The sequence below is a fragment of the Gopherus flavomarginatus genome, chromosome 3 (genome assembly GCF_025201925.1).
Source record: "Gopherus flavomarginatus isolate rGopFla2 chromosome 3, rGopFla2.mat.asm, whole genome shotgun sequence".
In the NCBI taxonomy this organism is placed as follows: Eukaryota; Metazoa; Chordata; order Testudines; family Testudinidae; genus Gopherus; species Gopherus flavomarginatus.
The window spans coordinates 89,867,930-89,887,809 of record NC_066619.1 but is presented as its reverse complement, the minus strand read 5'-3'; the positions used below and the strand labels follow the sequence as shown (position 1 = coordinate 89,887,809).

The window sequence follows — 19,880 nt, the reverse complement described above, 5'->3', positions numbered from 1 at the left end:
ATTATTCAAACAGATAAAAATGCCAGTGCTTACTATGCAGACAAGAAAAATCGTATTTGCTATTCAGGCATTTGAAAGTCAAGTGTTACTTAACATTTTTGAACAGGGCATTTTAAGTTGTTAGTTCTCCTTTATTGGGGTAGATAGCAGAGCAGTACCATGAGAGGGGTAGAACAGGAAGAAGGCAGAATTGAGACCTTTCAAAGTTTTGGCCCAAGCGAGGGGGCATGGGGCATCATTTGAGCTCCCTGCCTCAGGTGCCAAAATGTTGTGGGCCAGCCCTGAGCAGATTCTTCTACTGGATTGTCATCTGCCTCACTGATTTTGCTTCAAAACCTCTAATGTGATAAATTTGAAGTCACTCCTACCCTAAAAAACATACATTCCCCACGTACTTACCCACCTGTACCACATGGTTAAGTGTTCAGCACTCCCTTCTGATATGCAGGCTTCAAGCCCTGTCCATCATGCAAAGCTTGATCCTGCTAACTGGCAACCACACCAGATGCTGGTTCTGTCTGGGCAAAAGCCACATGCCAGACTGATGCATGATATGTCTCTCCTTTTAATCAAAGATGTCTATCAGAAGTTCCAAGAACCCTGACTAAGCAAATATTGAGACTGATCAGGTACCAAAGAAATCAATGTCCATGAATGCCCCCTCCTGCAGCATGTGACACTGAAAGCTGGTGCTGATAGACCCTCAATGTTGAGAAAAGAACTCGGGATCTATACCCCAGCCCCATACTGGGAACACTGACACCCATGACAATGAAGTTCAGTGCTGATAGGGGATATTCTGAGGATAGGAGCTGAGACTCTAGGCACAGCATGGTGTCATCCCTCAAAGAGAGGCCAAAGCAAACCTTGAAGAATAAGCCCACTATGCACAATATAAAAATAAGAGCTAGTGAAGTGGAATTGGTTATACTTGCAGTATTGGCAAAACATGCTTCCGGAACCAACTCCATGAGCAATGATGACCATGCAGAAACTGATTGAACTCCATTAGAGTCACTCATGGTACTGGCAAACACCCTATTGGAGGAACCACATATACCCAAATGATGAACCTGGCACTGAGACCACTGCCAGCGCTGGAACAGAACCCAATACTGAGAACACCATGTGCCTTGGTACTGACTTGGGAGAATGTGTATTCCTCTTTCCTGTCACCAGGTCACATTTTCTGACCATCATCAAGCAGAAATCCATCTCCCTCAAGGTCATCAGGGACCTAGTGGAAAGACCTGGAATCTCTTCTTTCAAGGGCTCTGTTACAGCTTTACTTTGACTGGCAATGGACTGGCCACCACCATGCAAGCCAACCATACCTTTACAGCTTGCTACCATGGCCCTATTGAAGGCATATTGAAAACTGTCATCTCAGGCTTCCAGGAAGTTGATCCCCTTCTCACTCCACACATTCTCCAGCAACATCCCTAGACAGACCACTGACATTGGGCAAGGAGGAATGTTGGGCATCATCAGACATAGTGTTGGGACAGCAGCACCAACCCCTTAGCCTCCCAAGAACTTCACTTCACTGTTGCCAGATGAAGCAGTAGTTAGCTTTCCAGGAGCTGTTAATGAGGACAGCAGACATTTGAACATTCAGTCTTCAGTGATACAGGAGAAGTCTCATAAATTATTTGATATCCTGACTGCATTGGATCCTGATGGAATTGCTCTCCCAATAAAAAGGGATACTCAACCCTGCTAAAGCCTTCTTGGCAGACACCTACCACCATTCCTGCCATAGCAAAAAGGTTTGTAAAATGGTACCAAGTCCCACAGAAAGGATTTGAACATTTTTATGTTCAATCCAGCCTGGGCTTGTGAGTTGACTCTGCAGTGCAGGAGAAATCTAGCTCCAACAAGAGCAACCCAAGGGAGAAAGGGAAAAAAAATAAAATTGACCTTTCTGGAAGGAAAGCTTACTCCTCCACGTCCCTGGAACTCTGTATAAGTACAACATTTTAACATGGGGCAGGACATAATCAGTGAGGACCATTTAGTAGCTAAAACTGCTCTGCAGGTGGCCATGGACACCTCAGACACTAGTCAGATGCATGGCTAGAGCTATAACAGTGCAAAGAGTCTCATGGCTAGGAGGGTCAGGCATCCCCAAGGAGATGCAAGCTGCAATACAAGCTGCAATACCTGCCCTTCAAAATAATTGAATATTTAGCAAATACTCTACATTCCATTAAAGATTTGAGGGCCACCCTGTGCTCCTTGGGCATTTGCATGCCAGACCCATATTGTAAGTCTTACAAGTATCAGCTTTATAAAGTATCCTGGTGTTCCTCCTTCTCAGTATCACACTCCTCACCTGCTGCAAGACAGCAGATTTGATAGGATTGTTGGGAGCCATACCCAAGTCAGTCTAGGACAGAATATATTCTTTGGAAATCACCTTGTCCACTTCCACCAGGCTTGATCTTCCATCACATCTGACAGATGGATGTTAGAGATCATCGTTCATAGCTATCCCATCCAATTCCAATCCTTGCCCCTCAACCATCCCTTTTCAGGAATACTTTTCTACAAACCGAATTTGCCTTGTTGCTTCATCTAGAAGCCACAGATGAGGTACTGCAAGATTAGAGCGGAAGATGCTTCTGGTCCTGATATTTCCATATTCTGAAAAAGAAAGAGGGTCTTCATCCTATCATAGACCTGGGAAGACTGAACAAATGCATATGCTGTCTCAGATTCAGATGGTAATCCTTGCCTCCATTATTCCATCCCTTCAGGCTCAGGACTGATTCCTAGCTCTTGCCTAATAGGATGTGTATTTTCATTCACTCAACCCACAGGAAATACCGGAGGTTCACAGTAGGGCCCAACCATTGCCAGTATAATGTACTGTCATTCAGACTCTCCACAAATGGTGAGATAAAATGGCATACCTAAGGAGGAGAGGCATCCACAACATTTGTATCTAGGCAACTGGCTGATCAGAGGCAGGAGACCACTACACCCCTGAAATGCATCCTCTCCATGTTTGCCCAGCTGTTCCTCTTGGTGAACTATAAGAAGTCATCTTTCACTCCATGAGAGATAATAGAATTAATAAGAGCCATGATCAACTCCTGGTCAGCAGAAGTATAGCTACTTGAGGACACATCCCTGTCTCTGCAATCAATACTGAACTAAATAATATCAGATCCAACCATGGCAGTATGGACTTGCCTTGGAATCCTAGGTCACATGTCAGCATGCACAAATGTGACATCACTTGCCAGACTTCATTCATGGCCTCTGTAACACTGGCTAAGGTCAGTCTATTCCACATCAAGACATCAGATGAATAATAAGGTCATAGTCCCACCATATGTCATCTTGGAACTGAACTGGTAGCTAGACCCCAAGAATGTATGAAGAGGAATACCATTCTCTGCCCCTCCTCCCATAATTACATTAATCATGGATGCGTTAGTAACCAGTTGGGGAACCCATCTGCACCATCTCCAGATGCAAGGGACTTAGTTACAGAATGACATGAAATTTGACACAACCATCGTGGAGCTCAGAGCTATCACGCTTCCATGCATGACATTTATCTTTGTTCTATGAAATTCCACAATGCAGATCTTGACAGAAAATACATCTAAAATGTACTATATTAACAAGCAAGGAGAAACCTGATCATTACCCCATGTGCCAAGAAGCTATCAAGATATGGATGTGGTGTCACTCTTATGGAATAGACTCATAGACTTTAAGGTCAGAAGGGACCAATGTGATTTCACCTTCCAGGAGTCAGCAACAACCTGGTGGATTTCTTACAGACAATCAATCATTAACCATAAATCCACACTGACTGCAACATTTTAAAGAACCACAGTTATAAAATAAGTAACCATTCTTTTCCTTTTCTTTTCCTCTCGTTGTTAAAGTGGAACTTTCACACTGAAAAACTTCTAAAACATAGAACATCAGTGGACATTTCAGAGATAAAACTGGAACCAGGATCAGGATCTAAATTTTACAGGTTGTCACTATCTCTGTAATTGGCCAAAACAAAATCCTCAGTCTGATTACCTGCCAATTAATTTGGAGAAGGGAATTAAAAATTAAAAAATTGATTGAGAACTTTGCAACATGGTCTTTAGATCCCTTAAAACAGCTGTGATCCCATTTGTGGTTGTTGCAGAATCTCAATGTGCAGTAGCTTGGCCACTGTGGCGTACTCCTAAAACTGGAATTTAATCATTAGCCAAATATAGAGTACTGTTCTCTTGCACCTTCAAGCATAAGATCTTGGTATGCTTACCTCTAACTTGTATAGCTACAGAATAATATTAGTAGTCATGCAATTATCCTGTCCTTTATTATATCCAGACACAGAATTAGTCTGAATAACCTCCTGCATCAGCAAATTCCCCTGGTAAACTACACAGTGTGTGAGAAGTATTTAATTTCATTGGTTCTAAAAGTGCTGCTTTTCAGGTTCAGGTTTCTTCTTAATCTTGATGTATAAAACAGGGTCAAAGGAGGAACTAATCAGATTTCATAATGCCATCCTACCAGCATAAATTGGATACCTTAGTGAAGTCCCCACTGACTTATTTTTGTATTAATAATTCTAGCTTTTGCAATTATAACTCATTATATGTAAGTCCTACAATGCCTATTGCTTTTTTATCTTCAGATCTTTTCAGTCTTCACTACATATTTCTTAAATTGTGATGACCAAACTTAGACTCGTTAGGTATAGACTGAGATAATCTAAGCACCCTATTTGCCTTTTTGGCTGCAGATGTGTACCAGGCAAGCATTTTCATTGACTTATCCATGATAACAGAGTATGGTGGAGCTGTCAGTGTTGAATGGGCAGAAGAGGAAAGGGAGATCAGAAGTTATGTTTTTCATCATGTTGAGTTTAAGTTTGCAGTAAGACATCAAAGAAGAGATGTCATTCAAAGGCAGTCAAAGATGCAAGTCTGATTGAAGGGGGAGAATTCAGGGTCAGAGAGGCAGATCTGTGCATCACTTGCACAGAGGAGGATGTTAGTGAAAATTGCTTTGAAAATCTAATTAAGTTCCATCCAATTGTCACTTTTGTCTGTTTTTATTAGTATTTTCAAAAAGCTAAAAGTGATGAGACCTTTATATTCACGCAAGTCCTTTCTCTATTGTATTTCATCTCCTCTTACTTGACTCATCAGTAGTCTACAGAATTGTGATATTGCAAACATTTCCATGACTGCAGACCAAAATGGCATTTTGTGGGGGTTTTGTGTGTGTTTGAAGGATCAATCAGAATGAAATCCCGAGTTGTGTGTGTGAAAGAGAACTCTTATTCAAGTATGATTACACTACCTGCTAATGTAACAAGGAGGCTGCTGGAAATTTCAGGTATAGTCTGTTGTTTTTAGTATACATGTCCACTTATCAAGGCTGTGAATATGAATAATATGAAAATCCACACTTTAAACCCACAGCAGATGGTTGCAGAAGTTTGCCACTCATGGCAACATGATGGGGTGGTTATTGCAGGGATCCCTGGGCAGTAATAAACTGAGTTAATTTTGACCACCTATCTAGTAGTAGCCATTGGTTAGTCTAATCTATTTAAGTTATTTTATCACACACGTGTCTGTGTCGGCGATCCCGCGAGGTCAGGGATGATCTCTTTCACAGGGTATTTATTTTTTAAGGGTCCTTCAATGACTGAGGAGTCTGATTTTGAGCCACAGACTCATTGGCAGACATTGCAGGTGGTGTTGGAAGTCAGGGTTGGGCCGCAATTGCTGCATGACGGTTATCTGTCTTTTCTGGCATTTTCCTGCAACCAGGGCAAGGCAATTTTCCTCAAAAACGAATGTTCCCTCTCTGACAAGTCTTTGCCAGTTATCCCTGTCCTGGGCTGCTGTCTCCCAGTGTGTGATGTCAATGCCACATCTCTTGATGTTTATCCTGAGGATGTCTTTAAAGCGTTTCTTTTATTCTCCCTCTTTCCTTTCTCCTCTGATGAATTGGGCGTACAGCAGTTATGTTGGTAAGCATACATCAGGCGTGTGCACACCGTGCCTGCTCCACCTCAGCTGGTACTGGATAATCGGGGCCTCAACACTGAAGATAATTGCCTCTGGGAGGACACTGGCATTAGTGCAGCGAACTTTATGGTGAGGATCCTCCAAAGAAAGTGCTGGTGCTGATGTTCTAGGTTTTTCAGGTGTTTTGTATAGGTCATCCGAGTCTCACAGCTGTAGAAGAGAGTTGGGATTACCACGGCTTTATAAACTAAAAATCAGGTATGTGTTCTGATGTTGTGATGTTGAACACCCGTTGAGACAGTCTGTCAAAGGCAAAGCTGGCGCAGCGGATTCTGTGCTGTATCTTGACATCTATGTCTGCCCTCTGTGAGAGATGGCTGCCAAGCTAGGCAGAGTATTCTTTTTTTCTATTTCGTCTTTGTCAATGTAGATCTTTCTTGCTGGGGCTGATGCTTGACTGGGAGCTGGCTGGTGGAGAACTTTTGTTTTGCTGATGTTCAGAGTTAGCCCTAGGCCTTTGTAAGCTTCAGAGAAGCAATTAAGGGCTGTTTGTAGATCCTTCTTTGAGTGTGCAACTACAGCACGATCATCTGCATATTGGAGTTTGGTTATTGTTGCCGATATTACTTTAGTTCTGGCACGGAGATGGGAAAGGTTGAAGAGGTTGCCATTAGTGTGATATTGGATGCCAATGCCATGTGGCAAATGGTCTTGGGTTAACATTTTCATAGCTGCTAAGAAAATGGAGAAAAGGGTGGGTACCAGTTTTACCCAGTTTGGACGACAAATGACTCTAAGGTAGAGCCATTGCACAGAATGGAGGCAGTAATCTGGTAATGGTGGAATCTTACAGTGGTGATAAATTTGCTTGGGCAGCCAAACTTCAACATGATTTTCCACAAAGCCTCATGGTTGACAGAGTCAAAGGCTTTGGTCAGATTAATAAAGGCCATATACAGCTCCTGGTGGTGTTCTTGACATTTTTCCTGGATCTGCCTGACTGATCCGATGGTGCCTTGTGATGTTCTGAAGCCATACTGGGACTCTGGAAGTACTTCTTCTGCAAGAGGGAGCAGGTGATTCAGTAAGAATCTAGCAAGAATCTTCCCAGCAATGGAGAGAGGGCAATGCCTCGATAGTTTCCACAGTCGGCCCTGTGTCCTTTTTTGAAAATGGTGATGATGTTAGCATTACATAAGTCAGCAGGGATTTCTTCGGGGTGCCAGATTTTGAGGAGCAGCAAATGAAGCTTGTTAGTCAGTGTTTCTCCCCCTACTTTCAGTACTTCAGCTGGTATGCCATCATGACCTGGTACTTTATTGTTCTTCATTTGTTTAATTGCTTTGCGGACCTCCTCAGCTGTTTGTGCGTTGGCAAGAGTTTCCTAGATGGGGTGTTGTGTATGGAGTCGATGATGTTGTCAGTCACAGTCATTTTACCACATGTATCACTCTAATAAATGAGTGTCTTATAATAATAATTGGTGATATACCTATCTCCTAGAACTGGAACGGAGCTTGAAAGGTCATCGAGTCCAGCTCCCTGCCTTCACTAGCAGGACCAAGTACTGATTTTTGCCCCAGATGGCCCTCTCAAGGATTGAACTCTCAACCCTGGGTTTAGCAGGCCAATGCTCAAACCACTGAGCTATCCCTCCCCAGCATAGGTGCTGATTCCGTGGGTGTTCATGGAAAAAGAAATTAGCATGTGCTTAGCAGCCACTGGCAGCCAAGCTCCCGCTGTCTCCTCAGTGCCTCCCGCCCACCAGCAGCCCCCGCCAATCAACTTCTCCCCCTCCCTCCTAGCACTTCCTGCATTCCACGATCAGCTGTTCAGTAGCATGCAGGAGGCTCTGGGAGAGAGGGGACTGGGCGTCCTCCAGGCAGGGGGTGGGAAGAACCGGGATGGGGGTGTGAGCTTGGGGGAAGGAGTGGAGTGGGGTGGGACCAGGGGCAGAGTGGAGGCTTAGAGGAAGAGGTGGAGATGGGATGGGCCTAGGGCAGAGCGAGGGGTCGTGTAACCACTGATAGAGAGGAAGTTAGCACCTATGCATTCCAGTAATACATTAAGAAACATGTCTAACATCTGCCATATGTTTGTTCTCTCCTTAGGGAAAGAAGTGTGTACAATGAAGAGTTTAGTTTTGGATTTTTTTTAATTACACACACACACACACACCTGTATGTTTGTTAGAGAATGCAAGGTCCAAAAATGCGCCTTGCATTTGGAGTGGAACATGTTACGGTTTTGTGATGGTCTTTGTTTCTGTAGGAATTCATTCCACGGTTTTAGGTTGGCCCCTGAAAAAACACTGTCTCTTCAATAGATGACCTTTATCCTTATTGTAGAGAGTTCCATTGTGCTAGAAGAGCAAAACTGTCAACTAGAGTCTTCATCCTGGAGCTTTAGATGGCCTTTTAATACCCTTGGCCCAGGCCATTGAGGACCGAAACCTTGTTTCAATATTCTGTGGGAAGTCTGAGTCAGGGGTGCAGGACTGCTTTGATGTGTTCATGGTAGTCTGCATTGCTCAGACAATGTGCTGCAACCTTCTGTACCAGTCAGGGGCGGCTCTATGTTTTTTGCCGCCCGAAGCACGGCAGTCAGACAGCCTTTGGCTGCATTTCTGCGAGTGATCTGCTGGTCCCGTGCCTTCTGCGTACCCGCCGCCAAAGCTGCAGAACCGGTGGACCTCTTGCAGGCATGCTGCTGAAGGCTGCCTGACTGCCGCCCTCACAGCGACCCGCAGGCCGTCCCAGGCACACGCTTGCTGCACTGGTGCCTGGAGCCGCCCCTGGGACCAAGTGGACTTTCCTAAGTGTTGAAGGCTTCTGGTATGTAGCAGTGCCGTAGTCAATCTGAGAAGTGATGAAGGCTTGAATAACTAATACTAGGTCATCATTTTCCAAGATGGGATGGTGTCTCCTAGCCCAGTGGCTCTCAACCTTTCCAGATTACTGTCTGATGAATCCCCAAATTTCACTTCACTTAAAAACTACTTGCTTACACAATCAGACATAAAAATACAAACGTGTCACAGCACATGATTACAGAAAAAATGCTTACTTTTTCATTTTACCATATAATTATAAAATAAATCAATAGGAATATAAATATTGTACTTCTATTTCAGTGTATAGCATATAGAGCAGTATAAATAAGTCATTGTCTATATGAAATTTTAGTTTGTACTGACTTTGCTAGTGCTCTTTCTGTAGCCTGTTGTAAAACTAGGCAAAATCTAAATGAGTTGATGTACCCCCTGGAAGACCTCTGTGTACCTCAGGGGTACACGAGCTGTGGATTGAGAATCACTGTCCTAGCCAAGCGGAGATGATAAGGTGTTACTCATGATTATGGTAAAGATTCTGTCATGGGTATTTTTAGTAAAAGTCAGGCACAGGTCGTGGGCAATAAACAAACATTCACGGAAGCCTGCAACCTGTCCCAGGCTTTTACTGATAATCCCAGGGCAGGAGGGGAGGGACGACAAATAGAGCACTTCTGAGGACTTGCAGCTGTTCCAGTCTCGCTGCTCCTGTGGCAGGAGCTAACTGCCACTGCTCCAGCCCCAGGGGGGCTGATCCAACCCCAGCCGCTGCTCCAGCAGGCCCAGGGCCGCTGTTCCATTGGGCCTGGGGCCTACTACTGGTCAACTGTTCCAGCGGGTCTGGGGCTGACTACCTGTCAACTAATGTTCCCTCTAATTTTTTATCTCCATGTGCAGAATGAATTTTATGTGCACCAATATGAAGGTGATGAATGGCGGGGATGGGGCCAAGGGGTTCGGAATGTAGGAGGGGGCTCAGGCCTGGGGCAGAGGGTTGGGGTGCAGGGCGGTGAGGGCTCCGGCTGGGGGTGCTCTGGGATGGGGCCAGGGATGAGAGGTTTGAGGTGCAGGCTTCTCCAGGGCTGTGATGGGGAGAGAGGACTCACCTCAGCTCTCTCCCACCACAGTAGCCCAGGGCTGGTGGAGAGCGCCTCTCTCCAGCCGCAGCAGTTCCTGGGCTGTGGGGAAAGGTGCCTCTCCTCAGCTGCAGCAGCTCTGGGGCCGGGGAAGAGGCGCCTCTCCCCACCGCAGTCCTGCACACCCCCTATCTCTTCCTATCCAGTCCAGGCCCCTGTGGCTACGAGCCTGCATGGCTATTGATAGCCTGCTGCGCAGCCACGCAGCTTAGAGGGAACTTAGCTGTCAGCTGTTCCAGCCCCAGGGTGGCCCAACTGCACCAGCTCTTCCCCAAAAGAAGTCACAGAAGTCTTGGAAAGTCACAGAATCTGTGACCTCTGTGACAGAATTGGATCCTTACTCAAGATACAGCTATGTGAGAGCTTAGCATCAGTGAAAAGTCCTGGAGCATTCCTTAAGCTACAGACTGGATTGACCAATTGTTGGTGTGTATCTTCAACCAAAGGAGACCGCACCATGACTGTAAACAATTCAGAATGCTTTCCTCTGTCCACCACTATCACCTCTGTCTTGCCCAGGTTTAGCTTCAACCAGCTCTTCTTCATCCATGACCTGATCTGATCCAAGCATTTGGCTATCTTGGTGGTAGTGGTATGATTGTAGGTGGGGAAGAATGGGTAGAGTTGTGCGTCATCTACATATTTCTGGTCCTTGAGTCCAGGTCATCTGACCAGTTCACCTAGTGGCTGTATGTAGATGCTGAATAAGACCAAACTGAAAATTGATGCTTGTGGGACCCATGAATTTTCAGATGAAATGGGGTTTCATTAGAAAATGCCAATTAATCAAACCTGAAATGTGTCACAAAAACATATTGGGTTTGATGAACTGCTGCTGAACCACAGGCATGTTTCTGTTAGAAAATGGGGACTGTCTTTTCTAGTTCTGTATGAAATGTAATGCTCTGAATACTTGCATATTAAAAATGATTTTGGATTAGATGGACCGCTGGTTCCAAACCTTACTGGATCATGTACCACCTGCTTGAAAAATTGATGTTTGAAGTACCACGTGTTTATTTCTCCTTTTTGTGCATTTTTATTTTAGGCATTAATAAGCTTACCTTAGGTACTTATGGACTCTCTAGTAAAATAAATACCTGAAGAAGCTTAAAATGTTTGATTATAACTAGGGCTATCCAAGAAACAAGAATACAGTTAAGTGAAAAATTGTGAGGCATTGATATTTTGTTTTCTTTCTGATGTGGAGTGAAACCAAAAATAAAATAAAATAGAAAGCAAGATAGAGACCTCCCCAAAATAGACCATGATTACCTTGGATGTAAGAGACCCAGGTTGAAGTCCTGCTCAGGATCAGGTGGAGCAAGGACTTGAGCCTCAGTCTCCCGCATCCTAGGTGAGTGTCCTAACCCAGTGGTTCTCAAGCAGGGGTCTGCTGCAAACCATTTCAGGGGGTCTGCCAAGCAGGAAGCCCGAAGCCTAGGTGTCCCATGGGGCTGAAGCTCTGAGTCCTGACAGAAGCTGTCCCATGCGGCTGAAGCCCCAAACCCCCCAACCCCATGGAGCTAAAGCTCTGAGCCGCCCTTCGCCCCGAGGGGCTAAAGCTCTGAGCCTTCCGCTGAAATTTTTTGGTATGTCACTGAAGTACATTCAATCGGTTGATTTTTTTTTTTTTTTTTTTACTTGTCTGATTTAAGTTTGAAGTTCTTGCTAATTCTTATCTTGATTACTGTTGAATTTGAGCCAAATTTCAGTCTGGTTCTCTTTTTACAAAAGTTAAATCAAGAAAAATACAAAGCATTTTGAGTAGTTCTCGGAGAAAACAAAAAAAGTGCCATTAATGAGAAGAGTGCGTGTGTGTTAAATGGAAGGCAGCTCAGAGAGGGGAAGAGGTAGAGCAGGGGTAAGCAACTTATGGCATGTGTGCCGAAGGCAGCACGTGAGCTGATTTTCAGTGGCACTCACACTGCCTGGGTCCTGGCCACTGGTCCGGGGAGCTCTGCATTTTAATTTAATTTTAAATGAAGCTTCTTAAACATTTTAAAACCTTATTTACTTTACATACAACAATAGTTAAGTTATATATTGTAGACTTATAGAATGAGACCTTCTAAAAATGTTAAAATGTATTACTGGCATGTGAAACCTTAAATGATAGTGAATAAATGAAGACTCGGCATAGCACTTCTGAAAGGTTGCCGACCCCTGAGATAGAGAGTTGGGTGCGTCTTAGCTGGAAGTGAGAGTATCAGGCACTTTCAGCTCCATGAAACCTTTTTGCTTCTCTGCCCGTCAGACTCCCAATGAAGCAGGGCCCTGCCTCCTAGATGCTTGCAGTGTTGGGGAAATTGTACGGGGGTTCATCCTCCTTGGTGAAGACTCCAGCTGCAGAAGACCAACTGCTTTGCTGCTGAAGAGCCAGCCTTGTATCTAGGCTTTTATTCACCAGACCAACCAATCACCCCCATCCCCAACTTCCCTGCAGGGACAGGAGAGAATTCCCCATGTGCGCCCTGCCTCACAGCCTAGCAGGGGCCAGGCTGCAGCCTCTGTAAGGCACAGGTTACAGACGCAGCATGCTCTGCAGCGGCTTCCAGTAGCATACCCTTTAAGTCTTGGGTATCCTGGCAGCTGCAAGTTTTGCCTACACTTTGAACTAGCGCTGTGTGCATGTTCTCTTTCAGAAAAAAGGAGCTCCGGTGATGTGGCATAGGGCTTTGCAAGTTTTCCTCATGGCTTGAGTTGTGCAATGTGGCACAAGCTGAAGGCTAAGCTCAGTAGAAATCCATCTCATTAGATAAGAGCACAGTGCCCATCTGCACAGCCACGGTGCACAGCACACCACTAATAAAACTATTGTGCTGGCATTGTTGGTGAATGTGTTCACAATTATGGCTAAAATCGTCCACGCACATGCATTTTGTTTCAAAACCACTTTCTGGCAAGCTGCAGCTCATGCAACCACTGTTGATTTGAAACTGAATAATTTATTTTTAAGAGTGTCTGGCATCCATTTACAACATTCTCATGTGCCACAGTTTGGGAATCACTGAAATAGGTTGTACTAAGTGAATTATGGAATGTGGATTAAGTTCTGTTTGTTTAATTGTTCTTAAATACAGATGCACACACTTTACAGAAGGGGATGGCTCAGAGGACTAATAACGAGATATGTCCCTTTCATCTGTAGGTGAATAATGACTGGTTATTAGTAACCAAAAATATTTGTTGTCTCTTCATTGGATTAAGTAAAATTAGCTGCTTGTATCAATCTTTGTTAGCAATCAAAGCAGAGACCAAGGTTTAAACGGGTATCGAGACTTGACTCTTAGAGTTGGTCCCTCAGAGACATATTAATGGTGTTTAAAAGGAAGCTTAGACTGCTGCTACCTGTGCTGTCCCTATTTTGTGGAGGGGAAAAATAGGGCTTAAGTTTCCAGAACTGCTAGTTTGCCAACTTTCACTGATAATAAAACTATATTTAAAGTCTCCAGAATTGTTTTCAGTCATGTTGATAGACTCCTAAAGAAGTGCTGTCAAGTCCTCCTTGGCCACCCAGTGGCCTCAGTGTAGGACCTCTTGGAAAGAAGTTTGAAGACAAGAAAGAATTAGTACTTCAGTACTGTGGCTGTGGTATGGAAGACCCCATTTACAGACGAGGGGGGAAATTTTGCATAATTTGTCTTTAGTTTTTCTTCTCTGTGATTAAACTTACTAGGCACTAATAACTAGTATGGGCTTCCGTCATACCTATTGAGGCTTGGCAATCTCAAGACCCAATACTAAGGAGTTAACATAGTTTGAATTTGTCCTGGATATTACTGTCTGTCTGACTGAGAATCCCCAAGGCTCTGTGTGGCAGGCTCTCTCTTTCAAAGCTTTGATTGTTTTTTTGCTGACATGCACACAAAATGACAAACCAAAGAAGAAAAAGAATGGAAGGCTTATACTTTTCTGTAGTGTATTAAATGTAGATGACAGAGGCCATTCATTCTTGCAGGTATAGTCTTGTGAGCTGTTAAGCTCTGTTCAGGTATGAAAAGTGAAATATGTAGCCGGATATAATGAGTTCAATATCCTTCCTTCCCATATACCTCCATCTCAAATATCTCTGCCTTTTTTTGTCTGCCTTTGTTCATAATGTAACACTACTGTCTACGTAGTATCTCTTAATGAAATGCCATGCAATGTGTTGTCACCTCTGGGAGGGAAGAGCAAGTACTATATACCAGCTTAGTGTTGGCTTTCAGTTTAACCTCAGCTGTTTGTGCAGCCACACACAAAATTACATTAGAAGGACACATTTCATGTTATTTCTACTTCTTTTCATATTAGCTAAGCTATTTCAGCGATTCTCAGCCTTTTTCTTTCAAAGCCTCCCTCCCCCAACATGCAATAAAAACTCCAGAGCTTGGGGGGGGGAGTGGAGGCTCCAGGCTTCAGCCTCAGGGGGTGCTTCTGTCCTGCAGGGAGTGGGGTTCAGGAGCTCTGTGGGATGGAAGGCTTGAGGGTTTTGCCCCACAGGATGGGGTCTCAGAGCTTTAGCACTTTAGGGCTTTAGTTCTGTGGGGGCGGCTTAGGGCTTCAGTCCCGTAGGGCAGCTTCTGTCAAGGCTCAGGGTACCAGAGCTCAGGGCTTCAGTCCTGTGGGGTGCCTGGGCTCAGGGCTTGAGCCCTATGGGGCATGTGGGCTCAGGGCTTTCACCCTGCAGGGCACCAGAACTCCAAGCTTCAGGCCCAGGGCTCCAAGTGGCTCTGGTTTGCGGACCCCCTGAAATGGCTTGCTGTCCCCCAGTGGGCTGTGGACTCCCAGCTGAGAACTGCTAAGCTATTTAGCACAAATTCAGATCCAAAATAGAACAGAGACTAATGTACTAGTGAGTAGTGTCTGAAGATACCAACCTATTATTATCATTTTGGGCAATGAAAGTTTGTAATGCATTAGTTCTTTACTCACTTGTCCGCAATTTAATTGATTTGCAATCATTTTAGGCCAAACAAAGAGAACACGGGAGAAGTGAGTGAGTCTGGAACATGCATAATCAAACATGGTCTTAATGCAGAAAAAATCTTCATGCAGGTTCATTACTTGAAGGTAAGAATGCAAAACTGACCTAACTGAAGCTGATGTTACCAACACATTTATAAACACTTATTTTTTTGTATCCTTTAATTAATAGCATCATCTTTGTCTTTGGCTGATTTCTTCCAGGGCTATTTCCTTCTGCAATCTCTAGCCAAGAGAATTGGAGAGGCTACATATTTTGAATTTTTAAGAAAGTTTGTGCAGAAGTTTCATGGACAACTGATCCTTTCTCAGGTACTCTGCTGGTGCTTGTTTTCCAAGTTGTTGAAAAATAAGTGGCTTTTATTTTTTGTTTGACTATTTTAATCATTAGTTGTGGACATTTAAAATGTGGATAGGGTATAGGACATTGAGTCAGGAAACTTGGATTCTGTTTTAAGCTCCAACATGAACTCCGTTTTTCCTAAAGCAAGTCACACTTCACTTCTGTGCCTCATTTTCCCTATCAGTAAAATGGAGATGATATTTATTGTCCTTTATAAAGCACTTGGAACCTTGCATAAAAAGTGCTCTACAAGCAATATGTATGTATGTATTATTATTCAACACTTCATAGCAACAAGGGGTATAAATTGAGATCATCCTGCTCCAGAAGTACAGACCTCTGTCACTTGAACTAAATATAAATTCCTATTAGCAGTAAAAACTAAATAATATGTATATACTGGAAGGATGCAATCCTACTCCCTTGAGATCAGTGGCAAATATTCCATTGAAATCAATGGAAACAGAAATCGGTTTTTAGTGTAATTGATATAAGATACTGTATCTGATCTTATAATAGTATGTACTCTATTGTGCAGTCATCACTGTGGTGTTGTCTGAGTGTCTTGAAGTTGCATTGCTGTCAGACTGACTCATGTGCACCCATTTATTCAGGTACGAGTACCTGTATCAGATAATTTCATCTAAATACATTGAAGGTGGCATGGAAACAGAACCTTCATTTACGTTTGTTGCATTGGACTTTCAAGATTCTGGACTTGTATGTGTATTTGGAACATTGGAAGCAGTTATGTGCTGAATTAAACTGGGTAATCAGCAAGTGCAGGAAAAATAGTGACTGCTAAAGGTAGCTTTAAGATCCACTCTGAAAGGGGATGATTCTTTTTAAAGCCAGACTGAAGACATTCAGGGAAGAGACTTGCTGCCTAACTGCTAACTATTTCTGTGCAGAGTTACCTAGTCTCATATTGTACCTTGCTGCAACCAAAGAAGAAGGCTGGGAAAAGCTATTCCATGACTCTATCTGCTCCAGTAAAAGAACAAGCTAGTAGTACTTATACCCATTCTTAAAGTTTCGTCTGGTGTACACAAGGTACAGCTCTACCACTTGAGGGAACATTGGGCACCCTAAGGTAGAGGAGGTTCCCACTGCTTGCAGCTGTTTTGAATATCAGGTCAGTTAGACTTCCTTGTAGTTTTAATTGGCACAGAGTAAAAAAAAAAACAATCACTGTCGAAGACTTGTCTATGCTACAGCTCCCAAGCTGTGAACACCAGTGTTTTCGTGTTTAACACCAGCTGGAAACTTTTTTGAAAATTATTGCAAGAAAGCAAGAAACTGGCAAATGCCCTTAATTTGACTTCAGGAAAAGTATTAGATTGAGGTAGAAAAAGTCAGCTTGTTGCAGTTAGATCTACTAGCCTGACAGGAAATCAATTAAGTTAGTGAATTACATAAATATTGCAAAATGTTGGAAGGTCCCAACACATTAAGCTATTAGGTCATCCTAGCCAGATCATATTGCAGTGGTCCTACTAATCTACTAGTAATCTTCCATCTCACTCCAATGCTCTGCTGTAAAGTGTGAATTTGTAGTGTATCCAGCTGTTCTTTCACAAGCTGAAACATTTCATGCGTGTTCCCATCCCAGAAGCAAGTATTCATAGTAGTTTGTGGAGCCATTTTTGAGTTGAGAGTGAATATATGGCATTTTTCATCTAAGATTTCTCAAGACTCATTTTTTGAATATAATTAACTCAAAGAAGACTTTGTTTTAAAACTTCAAACTTGGCCATGCGATTAGTCAAGATTGAGAAACGTGCTTTCCTTTGTTTGAAGATATTTGATTTTGAAATAGTAAAGTTATGGATGTTTTCTTAAAAATGCATCAGTCATAGTGTATTTTCTTACACCAGAAAGACACACTAAAGTTTGATGCTTTGAACAGTCATAAGTGTCTATGTTTGGGAATCAGAGGTGGCTGGAATGAGTCACAATACCATTGCAGCACTTCTGGTACTTTTTCAGCAGTTCATTGAAGGCCAAAATCCAAAGTTACTGGAAAGACTGAATAGGAGTTTGATCTTACCCTTAGGTAACATTCGTTGTACATTTCTAAACACACATAAGTAGCATTTTCTGTTGGTGCATCTTTGTTGTATAACTATGTAATAAAAATGCAAGGAGGCAGAGTTATGGTTAATTCTGAATTTCTTGTCTCTGTGTATTGAAAATCTCAACTTTAATGTTGCATTTGTTTAGGTATTTGGCATTTAATTGTAGCTAGGCATACATGATATCAGAAGTAATTACTGTATTTAAAACTTTCTACCAACTTTTCTTATTCAGGTTCTTTCTTGAAAAGTACAGTATTCTGTCACCACTGAAGCAATAAGAGGTTTAAAATAAAGGCACAAGTGATAAATTTAAATACGGTCTTATACTTTTGCCTTGTCCAAAACAATTGTAAGCGTTCCCAGCATTAAGAGTTCTGAGGAAGAGAGACAGTAAAAACTCACAGTGCAAATAATTATCTACTTTCTGAATACAAGTCTTGTTTTCAGTGATATTTGTAGTAGTTTTCCTAGATGAGAGCTGCAGGTGCAAGGAAATGACTTCAGATGTGAAACATTAATCAGTTTGCTTTTTTTCCTTCTTTTGATTGCCAGTGCTTAGTATGTTTCTAATCGTAGTTTTTGTTTATTTTGCTTGAAGTAACAACAGACGAGTAAAGCAAGTCTGGAATCTTTTAGCAGGATTTAAAAATAAATCTTCTGTTTTACTTTCTATGGGAGAATTCATTTAGTAACTGCTTTGAATTAGAATTTTATAATGAATGGAGTGATATAGAAATAAATGAGTACAAGTTCCTGATTTCACTACTGCAGTTAATTCTGCTGTTTAATTTGGTGGTGGAAAAAGAACACACTAGGAATCAAGTTGTTTGCAAAGTTTCATTTTCATAGACTTCCATCTGCTATAATAATATCCGGGACCTGAACTGCTCCTGCATTCTGCTTAGGTTCTAATCCGGTGTGGCACAGAAACAGTCTTGCTTAAAAACAAACAAACAACACTTTTTAAATCCCAGATTTTTGTTACGACAAAGTTTTAAAAGGCAAACTTTCAGTGAATAGAGACCAAGGTGTATGTATATACATATACACACACATCCACACTTACGTATACTCAAGCTATTACCACAATTTTGTATGATAAATGGGTATCTTCACCTGCAAATTAATAGTTATGTGTTTGTCTTGCTCATTTGCTCATACAAATATGGCAGTTGGAGGTGGAAATGTAGACATGCCAGTGTTTGAGCATTTTTGTGCATAGACACTTCTGGATTGCTTTTTAAAGTAACTAGAGTCTGAAATATATTTATACCCTTTGGCCCCAGTCCTGGAAACTTTTCCGTGTTTGAAAACCCTGAGCTTGAGTGAATATCTATTAATGTCAATGGGGCTCAACGTAGGCTCAGAAGACTCCCTGTCCAGAGCAGATTACAGGATTGGAGCCTTTGTTTGCTTTTGCACTTAACTGAGGTTGGAACACAGAAATAGATGTCAGTTTCACTTCAGTCCAGTTAGTTTCACATTCACTAATACTGGGATCGGCAACCTTTGGCCCGCAGCCCGCCAGGGTAAGCACTCTGGTGGGCTGGGCTGGTTTGTTTACCTGCCACGTCTGCAGGTTCAGCCGATGGTGGCTCCCATTGGCCATGGTTTGCCGCTCCAGGCCAATGGGAGCTGCAGGAAGCCACAGCCAGCACATCCCTCAGCCTGCGCCACTTCCCGCAGCCCCCATTGGCCTGGAGTGGTGAACCGCGGCCAGTGGGAGCCACCATCGGCCGAACCTGTGGGCACGGCAGGTAAACAAACCGGCCCGGCCCGGCCTGCCAGAGTGTTCACCCAGGTGGGCCGTGTGCCAAAGGTTGCCCATCCCTGCACTAACACATTGTTGCCATTTTTGATTGCTAAAACTGTGAAGGGAATGTTTATATTAAAGCACAATCTATTGAAATTTAAACTTAATGAAATTAATGAAAGAAGTCTATTAAAATCAAGTTTTATCAAAGTCCTTTCTAAAGCAAAATCTACATTTTAGTTTTAAAATATTTGAGTGCCATTTTAAATCTAATTAATCAAGTTATGCTATGCTCGTAGACTCTTTGATTATCTACAGGTGCATTGCTTTTTAAAGACTTCTTTCTCTGCATATATGCTTGCTATAAACTCTGTGAACATTCACTTTATTTATAATCATACACACACAAACTATATTAAAAAACATTATTAAGATTGCAAAGTCAAGCACTCTAAAGTTCGGAAAAGTAAGAATTAAGCTTGTCTGTATCATTTCCTAACTATTGATTGCTTGACTTTGCAACCCTAATAATGTTGTTTTAACTTAATGTTTTTGTGTCTAATTTTCTACATTTTAAAAAACAAGCTGAAAAAACATAAATTCAATTGTATGGCATCATCTTGACATCCACATGAGTAATCAGCATGGTAGGAACCTTTGGACTCACCAGCCAGATCTCTGCTACTTGAGTTAATAGAGTAACTAATAGCAGCAATAGACTGCAATTCTCTGTGTGGACTGGCACTCGGGGGCGGGGGGGGGGG

The 19,880-nt window shown here is 42.7% G+C and overlaps 1 protein-coding gene across 15 annotated transcripts in view; it reads left to right on the top strand.

Moving 5' to 3' along the window:
• The window catches only part of AOPEP (aminopeptidase O (putative)), a 365,070-nt gene that overhangs the window by 202,564 nt on the left and 142,626 nt on the right, over positions 1-19,880 (top strand). For all 15 annotated transcript variants that reach the window (XM_050945697.1, XM_050945698.1, XM_050945696.1 and 12 more), the window contains 2 exons: positions 14,927-15,029; positions 15,147-15,254. In XM_050945697.1, coding sequence (XP_050801654.1) covers positions 14,927-15,029; positions 15,147-15,254 — 211 coding nt within the window. The remainder of the gene's footprint in view (positions 1-14,926; positions 15,030-15,146; positions 15,255-19,880) is intronic.